This window comes from Aythya marila (genome assembly GCF_965140915.1).
Source record: "Aythya marila genome assembly, chromosome: 14".
Lineage (NCBI taxonomy): Eukaryota > Metazoa > Chordata > Aves > Anseriformes > Anatidae > Aythya > Aythya marila.
The window spans coordinates 19935445-19945448 of NC_139055.1; the positions used below are offsets into that span (position 1 = coordinate 19935445).

General features: G+C 39.5%; 1 protein-coding gene across 2 annotated transcripts in view; it reads left to right on the top strand.

Annotated features, from left to right (window-relative positions):
* KDM3B (lysine demethylase 3B) overlaps positions 1-6706 on the top strand; it is a 56634-nt gene extending 49928 nt beyond the window's left edge. The window contains exons 21-23 of one of the 2 annotated variants that reach the window (XM_082771514.1): positions 1039-1215; positions 1728-1862; positions 3968-6706. In XM_082771514.1, coding sequence (XP_082627640.1) covers positions 1039-1215; positions 1728-1862; positions 3968-4048 — 393 coding nt within the window. In that variant the 3' untranslated portion in view covers positions 4049-6706. The remainder of the gene's footprint in view (positions 1-1038; positions 1216-1727; positions 1863-3967) is intronic. The other variant, XM_082771513.1, reaches the window with a different exon arrangement.
* Positions 6707-10004: the final 3298 nt, after the last annotated feature.

Sequence of the window (10004 nt, forward strand, 5' to 3'; positions counted from 1 at the left end):
ACTCAGCATAAGAAGATAGTAAGATTTATTGCTCATTACTAACAAGCTAGAGAAGTGAGAAACAAAGGAAAGAAACCAAAAGCACCTTCCCCCCCCCCATCCACCCTCTTCCACCTCCTCCCCTCGAGCGGCGCAGGGGAATGGGGGAATGGGGGTTATGGTTAGTCTACAGCACTTCTTCTCTGCCGCTCCTTCTCGGTCACTCTCGTCCCCTGTGCTGTGGGGTCCCACCCACGGGATGCAGTCCTTGATGAACTGATCCGGCGTGGGCTTCCCACAGGCAGCAGCTCTTCCAGAACTGCTCCAGATATGGGTCCGTACCACGGGGTCCATCCCTCAGGAGAAAACTGCTCCAACCTGGCTCCCCTACGGGCAGCAGCTCCTTCCAGGTCACCTGCTCCTGCGTGGTCTCCTCTCCACAGGCTACAGGTCTGGCCCGAAATCTGCTCTGGCAGGGGTCTTCCACAGGCGGCAGCCTCCGTCGGTGCAGGGCCACCTGCTCCACCGTGGTCTCCTCCACGGGCTGCAGCGTGGAACCCTGCTCCACCGTGGTACTCCATGGGCTGCAGGGGGACATCCTGCTTCACCATGGTCCTCACCACAGGCTGAAGGGGACTTCTGCTCCGGCGCCTGGAGCACCTCTCCCCCTCCTTCTACACTGACCTTGGCACCTGCAAGGCTGTTTCTCACTCCCTTCGCTCTCCTGGCTGCTGTGTGGCGCAGCGTTTTTTTCCCTGTCTTAAATATGCTCTCACAGAGGCGCAAACAACATAGCTTATTGGCTCAGATCTGGAAAACAATGGGGCCCTTCCCAAACATGGGGCAGCTTCTAGATCTTTCTCACAGAAACCATCCCTATGGCCCCCTGCTACCAAAACCTTGCCACGTAAACCCACTACAGCATCCCACTTTGAAATAGTTTAAGGATATGTTTGGTATGTGTTTTGGTACAGAGCTTTTTGTGAGACAGCAGTATTGAGGTACTGTGTCATGGCTTTTTTTTTTATTATTGTTATTAATCTTGTATCTTGGCCCTAGGTTGGAGAAGAGCAAGGCCAAGAAAATCCCCCAGATCATGACCCTATTCATGACCAAAGCTGGTACTTGGACCAGACCTTACGAAAGCGACTCTATGATGAGTATGGTGTACAAGGTTGGGCAATAGTGCAGTTCCTAGGAGATGCTGTGTTCATTCCTGCTGGTGCTCCCCATCAGGTAAGTATGCCAACTCTATGCCATATTGACAAATGGAATTGAATTAGAAGCACAGTAGAACTGTGACTTCCAAATAACTGTTAGTTATTGTTGCTGATTTATGTTCCTTCTTCTGTGCATGCAGTTCTTACAGGATTTATTTGAATTGAATCTTCATCATTATGTTAGTAAAAATGGTACAAATACCTGAATGATGTGTACAATAGTGTGATAGAATTAAGAAAATATTTAGAACAAATAGTTGGAAAACATTTCTGCATGGTAAAACTTAAGACTAGGGAAGAGAATTCTGATAAAGTGTGGAGAAGAGATGGGAAGTTATGTTTTGCAAGAGTAGCATGTGAGGGAGGACAAGGGAACATCTGAGATGTCATGTATTTTGTTCTAACATTAGAGACACAATTTTATTTGAAACCAGAATAGGCTTCAATGCCTGTTTCTGGTAGGCAAATGCAGAAGAACCAAACATCCTGTTTTTATTTTTTGTATTAATTCTGTATGGTTTGTTCTAGGTCCATAATTTGTACAGCTGCATTAAAGTGGCAGAAGATTTTGTATCTCCAGAACATGTGAAGCACTGCTTCCGTCTGACCCAGGAGTTCAGGCATCTGTCTAATACACATACAAACCATGAGGATAAACTGCAGGTAACCATTTTATGATGGTAGTCACTAAATACATCCTGTGTTTGGCCACATTTGTTCAGTATTAGAAACATGCAACTAAAGATTTAAAACAAACAACAACAACAAAACAACTTTACACAACTTCGGAGGTTCTCATTTGATAAGTATTTCAAATAATAATTGTGTATCTATGTCTACAGTATCATATAAACAAAAATTAGTAATAAACTTCTAACTTTCCAAAGAACTATCCCACTATTGGACTAGTGCATGTTTCAGTTTTAATTAGTTTATAAATGGCTGAATCCTGAATAGCAGTGATGTATAGCAGGAAAAAATCCTTACAAAAAAAGCAAAAAGCAATGTTTTGTTTTGAAGAGATGTTTATTTCACTAACAACACCTGTATTTGTTTTTGTATTACCTGAAAGAGAGTTGCTGTGGACTGAAAGGCTTGCTTATTTAAACTAATCCTGAAAAGGGAAATGAAGTGTGTTTTGGCTTTGAAGAAATGCAACTGCTTAAACCAGTAACTAAACACAGAATATTATGTTCACTAAAAAGAAATAGAACATTGTGTTTAAGGCAGTAAGTCATACATAAGGAAGATTGTAAGGAGGCCTTTCTTGATTTCACTGATACGTGCCTCTAAAGAGTTAATATTTGTGTAGTTTACAAATTTTGTTGTCAGCATTGTTTTTGTATTAGCAATCTCATGCATGTAAAATGAAGGTGGAGCAGAAATCTGCTGAATGGCTCTTCTTGAAAAGATGACTACTCAATATGTAACCATGCTCCAGTATGTCACCCAAGAACATCAGGACTTCCCATGTTGATTCTCTCAACGAATTTGGTGAAAATTTGCTGTGAGCTTCTATATGTTTTTACATGAGATTTTGAAGTAAAGCAGAACTCAACTCTCACTGCACAGGATTTTAAAGTAAAACAGTACTCTAAACACACGTTGTCAGGATTCATCTTCGAACACTGCAGCTCTTCAGCTGTAGTTATAAAGATGAGGTAGTGTGCCTATAAATGAATAGGTTGCAAAAAATGAAGAATGCTCATTAAAAATTATAGATTAAAAATTATAATATAAAAGCTGGTTACTTACTGACAAAGTAGCCCGGTGAAAATGAATAGTGGTTACATTTAGGTTGGATATTAGGAAACACTTCTACTCTGGGAGGGTTGTGAGGCATTGGACCAGGCTGCCCAGGGAAGTGGTTGAGTCATTATCCCTGAAGGCATTTAAAAGATGTGCAGATGTGGTTCTTAGGGATGTGATTTAGTGGTAGACTTGGCAGTGCTAGGTTAATGGTTGGACTTGATGATCTTGGAGGTCTTTCCCAACCTAAAGGATTCTGTGATTCTATGATTTGTGCCTCATAAGCGATCTTTGCAATGTTTACTTTCTTATTTTTCCTCGTTTTCCTGTAATATAGTATTAATGTATTATAATATTTTTATATGTATGTATGTTTTTGTGATAGACGTATGTATATGGGGTAGAATAACTCAAGTCCTTTAACTGTCACACAAATGATACACAAGACTGAGATCATGTGTATATTGGGGAAAAATATTGGTGCTTCACAGTTAATTGAACTGGCACAGTTAAACTACTTGAAACTGAATTCAAATAAATCTGAAACAAGATATAGCTTTGACTGTTAGATAGCTCAACATAGAACAGAATACTGTGGTTACTAGTGGATTTTTCACCTCTAATCTTGCTTGCCTTTCTGTAAGATGCATAAGTTCCTTTTGGGCTTGATTCATATGTATCTATAAGTGACTTGGATCAAAAGGACTTCTTCAAAGTAAAGCCTTTGAATGACTTAAAAGTGTACTTCCTCATAGCTCTCATAAAGTAGAGACTTTATCTTAAAACAACATGAGTAAGTCAGTTGCTGTGGAACCAAATTGCTGCATGTAGGTCTCAGAAATATTTGTGTAGTCTAGCTGTGACAGTTTAAATGTGTGCTGATATACTAAAGCAGTAACATTATATACTTTGTGTATACTTGCTAACTATCACAAATTCAGCTGCCAGCGTTGATTGCATAGGTACGTTAGACTCCTTGTTAGTCTGGAGAAGTTGATTTTTTTTTTCTCCTTTTACAGGTGAAGAACATTATCTACCACGCAGTGAAAGATGCTGTTGGCACACTGAAGGCTCATGAATCCAAACTAGCTAGATCATAGGAACTGCTAATTCCAAATGCCCTGTGAAGTAAGCCTTTTGCTCACAGTATATACAGGGACTGCACGACTGCCTCTGCAGGAGCAGAGGCTTCTCACTAAGAGCTGGTGTGGTCAGTATTACACACACTCTTCAGCCACTGTTTTCTACGCTGCCTCAATGCTGAAGGTCTAATGGAAGGTTGCACTGTTACATGCAGAATTCCAGATTCTAATGAAAGGTGCCATGTCCCTTTCTTGTGGCCTTTTGCAAATTGGAAGAACATGGAAACCACTTGGTGTTCCTGCATATTATAAATAGAAATGGTGTAAAGAGTGTGGATGTTTTTCCTCATGCCTAGTTAGTCTCCACAAAGTTAGAAGGAATTTGCTGGAGGTGGGTTGTCCTACTGCAGATTTAGTTGATAGCTGCTAAAGGAGTGTGACCAACAGTAGCCCAACTGCAGAAATTTAAGTAAACTTCCCATGTGAAATACAGGCCAAGGAAAAAGACAAAGCTATTCTCTGCACTCCCCTTCTTGTAGCCATTTCTCTATACACTGTAGAGTTGCAGAAATAAAGGGAGAACCCACTTTTTTTTTTTCCCCCAGAAGACTCCAGAAATAGGAGAATTGTGTATTTAGTGAAAAACTAGGTTTGTAGTGAAACAGTTAATATTTCATGAAAGTAGATATTTTTAGTATTTTTGAAGTACCACAACTGTTCTTGGATTTTCAAGGAAAGGCGCATTACATTTAGTCTTCCTTTCAATAAAATAAAGAAGTGATTTTTAGAAAGCAGTCCAAAATAGCACAAAAACAGCCAAAGGAGAGTGAATAGAAATTGACACCCCACCTCCCTTACCCATATTCCTCACCCACTTTCTCTATCCCCATGTCTCCGCTGCTTCCTCAGAAAGAGAAGTGAAAAGAACTATGAACTCTGTTCTCATGTAGAGATGTTGTACATCTCTCCCTGCACTGGTAACTGCAGGCAATAGTTCACCCCCAAACCAGTGCTTGCTGAAAACATCTATCCTTTCCAAAAGTGAAGGAAATGTTAACTTTCAGAATCAATTTTGTCCAGAACTATTTTAAGTAAAATGTTTCTGCTTGATAGAACTGTATTCAGAATTTGCTAATGTCAGCATTGATGCAATGGATTTCATTGTCTGGGTACATGGGGAAATATATCTACCTTATATCCAGCTGTACTGTAGTGCCACCTGCAGGCCTGTTAATATGTTCACGGTTATTTCATTTTTTTAAAAATAAAAGTCATTTACTGTAACAGTCTGGGCAATTTCTTTCAGTTTTGGCCACTGATACGCCTGCTTTGAAGTTATCTCAGTTTCTGCTAGTGGTAGTGTAGGCTAGCTGATAATTTCTTGCCCTGGGTCTGGCTTGGGTATTTTAGGCATGGGGTCCCAAATATGTATATGCAGGCAGCATACCAAGCTGTCTCCAGGCTCTTGATTAAAACTAACTCATGAGTTAATTTTGGCAGAGTATCTGTCTTGTCATAAACCACATCTCTTGTGCTGTGCTCCTTGCCTCTTGCAATCTTTCTACCAGGCTGGGATTCAGAGCTGCCCTCTCTACTGAAGAAATAGATGGGCTTGTAAAGATTTCTTGGTTTCTGGCCTTGGAGATTGTGATGTCAGTAGCAGTTCTTTTCACTGACCTGTTGGCTGGCAGCATTTCAGGTTGATTGCTTGATTCGAGTAGTTTAATCCTTGGATTCATACCCTTGCAGCTGTCCTTCAAGTATGGGCTATGCCAGTCTTCTGCAGATTAAAAGGATTATCCCAGAGCCATTAAACATTCAGCATCAGTATTATACCTGTTACACAGAGTTCCTTGTGCTCTCCTAATGGACTCTGTGCATACAATCCATTCTCAATGTCTAGTTCTGGTTGAGATGTTTCCCCGTTTTTGCATATGTATCAGCAATTATGGGAGTTAGATGAAGATCATAAGGACAAAGACTTAGCTGTGTGTAATACAATAGCTGGGTCATCTGCAGTGCGGTGATTTACAGCAAGAGTTCTGCATCTCATAATGAGCCTTTGTTTGGTTTGAGTCTATCAAACATTGTTTTTGACTCTTGAATTTCCTCTTTAACAATCGTAGAGTACAATTAATCTAAGGCAATATTCAAACAAAAACAGAAGAATGATTTGCACAAAAATTACAGATTAGAATTAAGAAATACATAGCAAATTTTAGATCATATAAGACAGGAAAAAAATGTAAATTGATTGGTCAAATCAGCGCTAACTTATATTTGACCATTTTTATCCTTTATCTGGATTGTATAGATCAAGAGGTAGAGGCTACCACTTCCTTTGGCAAGTTTTTCCAAGTAGGTATTTTTTTATAAGAGGTACAGATTGGCATTTAGCTAGATTCAGAATCCACTTACCAGTTGTTGCTTGTTTTCTACCAACGTAAGATTTTCAGTTGATTAAAAATGAATTGTCAGCTCCTAGAACTCTGTCCAACTAATTAAAATATAACTGCCACTGTACAAAAATTTCAGAATGTTTGAAATAGAATTTTCATATACCATGTATCAGCAAACATACATTTTTGTATATTAATTTAAAATATGTAGATCATATATATAACCATGTAGAGAGAGAGACGTATATGTTTTTATAAGTGTATATGCGTAGTTATATATGTGTCTGTTTATATATAAAATCCCAGACAACTGAGGGGTTGGTTGTTTTGGTTGTGTTTTCTTTCAAACATCCTTAGCTTTTACATGACATTTATTCTACTGAATGTGGTCTTGCTATTACTAAATGGAACTGCATAAGACAGTGGGCAGGCAGCGTTTTTTAATATTAGCTAAAACCTTGCTGTGTCTTGGTATCTTGTGGAACTACAGGCAAATGAGAGAAGGGATTCAGGCTGTTACAGCTGTTTACCTGCCCAAGTGAATTTAGATTCCATTCACAATACAGAAGGTTAATGTGTGTTCAACCATGCAAGAGGGCATACGCAGCATTGTCATTTAACAGTTTCACAGATACTTCAAAGCATTACACAGGACGCACTCATCTCTTTTTCTCAGTCTCAGATGAAGGGAAAGAAATGCCTTTTCAACCTAACAACTTCATCCCTTATTTGATGTTGATTAAAAATACCACAGTCCACAAAGGTTAATTTTACAACATTTAATAATTTATCTGTTTATAAACAGTACTCTGAGGAAACTGAACAAGGCAACATAAATGAGAAAGAAAAAAAAGTAATACATTGAAGGATATATAATTCATTTAAAACTCTGATAGATTCTGACGTCACCTCTTATAGAACCTGGGGATGTGGAATCAGGATAGTATTGAAGGGAAGTTAGGTGTTAAACAGTAAGTTGGATTTACCTGCAATACAAAGATGAAAAGTTTTCAGGCACAGATATTCTCTAAAATGTATTGCATATAGGACTTCCCTTCTCTTTCCTCACTTCTTTAGTTGTGAGGTGTTGGTTGAAATGTATTATGTGCTAGTGAATTACTCATGCATCTAGCATGTCTTACAAGTATTGTTTAAGTAGAAAATGAGCATGGAACTACACAGCATGGAAGTGAAGCATAGCATGAAAGCACCTGTGGACAATACATCTTACTGGTAAGTAAACTCATCTTAATGTCACCTTCAGTGTTTCCCCTAACTTAAGCCACGTCTGTTTGGGTTGCATAGACCTGCTTGTGGTCACTATCTCCCATTGCACCCCAGAGTCTGAAATCAGCCCATAGTTTCCTTTCCTCTTAAGTGGCAGTGTCTCTAAGATCCGTAATCTCAACCACTGAAAAACAGCTGCATACTCCCACTAGGCATTTGAAAAATAACCAGGTACAACTCATCTTACTTTTGTTTATATCCATCTTCCCCCTCCACCCCCCTTGGAAGAACTTTTTATTTTATCTTTGTGCTTATATACAGACTCATACAAAAAATGGTAAAGTGAGTTTCAAGATGTAGAATTAATAAAATAAAGCTGCTTTCAGTATGAAGGTCTCTTCTAAACTAAATGGCTTCCAATCACAAAGCAAAACAGGTGAGAAAAGGAAATGTTCTCAGAATAATCTTATCCAGTTCTAGGGCCTTACTTCTACGATGTCAGTTTACATTGTCAATTTACACTTTGTCTCTGTTTTCCTTAGTCCTTTCAAGGTTTGATACTCTTACATTACAAAGTGCACCTTTAAATTTCAGAGGTGGGGCTTCTATTGAGATCTTCCACTTCACCTTTCTTCCTAAGACCATTATTTATTGTGCTATTTTTTTTCCAGAGCTACTGTGTTCTTCAGCACTGAGTAATTGTCATTTCTGTTCATTAGAGCAGCTTCTGCCTGAACCTCAGTTTTGGTAGGATCTCCACATCTGACCTGGCATTGGTGTAAATGTAGCTTTGCTCAAGTTTCTCTAGTCAAGGAAGATATGATTCCCTTGCCTCACTGTTTAGGCCATAAAATGGATTGTTATTCGACCATTTTAAACATTTGTAGAACACACATTTGTCATCAGGACATGAAAGGACATGAAACTGTTGGAGAGTGTCCAGAGGAGGGCTACGAAGATGGTGAAAGGCCTTGAGGGGAAGACGTACGAAGAACGGCTGAGGTCACTGGGCCTGTTCAGCCTGGAGAAGAGGAGGCTGAGGGGAGACCTCATCACAGTCTACAACTTCCTCGTAAGGGGGTGTCGAGAGGCAGGAGACCTTTTCTCCATTAACACTAGTGACAGGACCCGCGGGAACGGGGTTAAGCTGAGGCAGGGGAAATTTAGGCTTGACGTCAGGAGGGGGTTCTTCACAGAGAGGGTGGTTGCACACTGGAACAGGCTCCCCAGGGAAGTGGTCACTGCACCGAGCCTGTCTGAATTTAAGAAGAGATTGGACTGTGCACTTAGTCACATGGTCTGAACTTTTGGGTAGACCTGTGCGGTGTCAAGAGTTGGACTTGATGATCCTTAAGGGTCCCTTCCAACTCAGGATATTCTATGATTCTATGATTCTATGATCAGTTACTTCAGCAATAGTGTATCTGGTGGTAGAAAATACACAGCCTTAATTTGAAAGCAATCAATGAATTGCTTTCCTGGATAAGTCTTACAATCTTAGTTACACAACACTATGCAACATTACTAATAACTTAATAATAAATCATTCTATTTCAGTTTGACCTACAGCAGTCTTTTGTTACAAAAATAGCTTTTCAGTACCAGCAGCTTCTCCTTGTGAGAAGGTAATTAATTTCTCATTCTTCTTCATGATATGGAAAGAAATAGAGCTCCTTGTTGCTAACTATACATGTAAATTGCTAGCTTAAAATACTTTTCCTGGAGTTGTTCTAAAGCTTAATTTGCCACTTTATAATGGACTCTTGCTTAAGACATTCACAAGACCACCTGCTTTGCTAATGTTGATGTTCATATTTTGTTGTTCTTATCACTATTTATACCTCTTATTGAAAATGTTCCTGCTATTCCTTGGCACATTAAACAGTTCAGAACACTAAGGCACGTTTTCTTTGTGTGTCACATACCCATGCTGCAGTTACTCAGCACTCACAGTCTTTTCATACATTGTACTCAACAAGTCTCTGAATTTTCTCCATTTGCATCTTTCACTCACCTGAACATGAGCGTATTATTCAAGTAACAGAGCTGTTCTCTACCTGATCCCTGGCACAAAACTCGTGGGGATAGAAATGCAATTGTTCTGATGAGGGAAGTGCAGGTTTGTGTTACTTGGATGTGTGAGAGCAGATTACCTTTATCCTATTTGTAGGTCAATTGTGCAATCAGTGGTGTAAATTGTGCAGTCCCTTATGCATCATATTGTGGCCATTCATATCCAAAAGCAGACTGTGACAAAATGTTCTTTGTCACTGTCTGTAGTGACAGTTTTGTTTTCAGCTCTTGCATGTAATGGAAAGTTGCTGATGTTGTGTGTTTTTCATCATTGC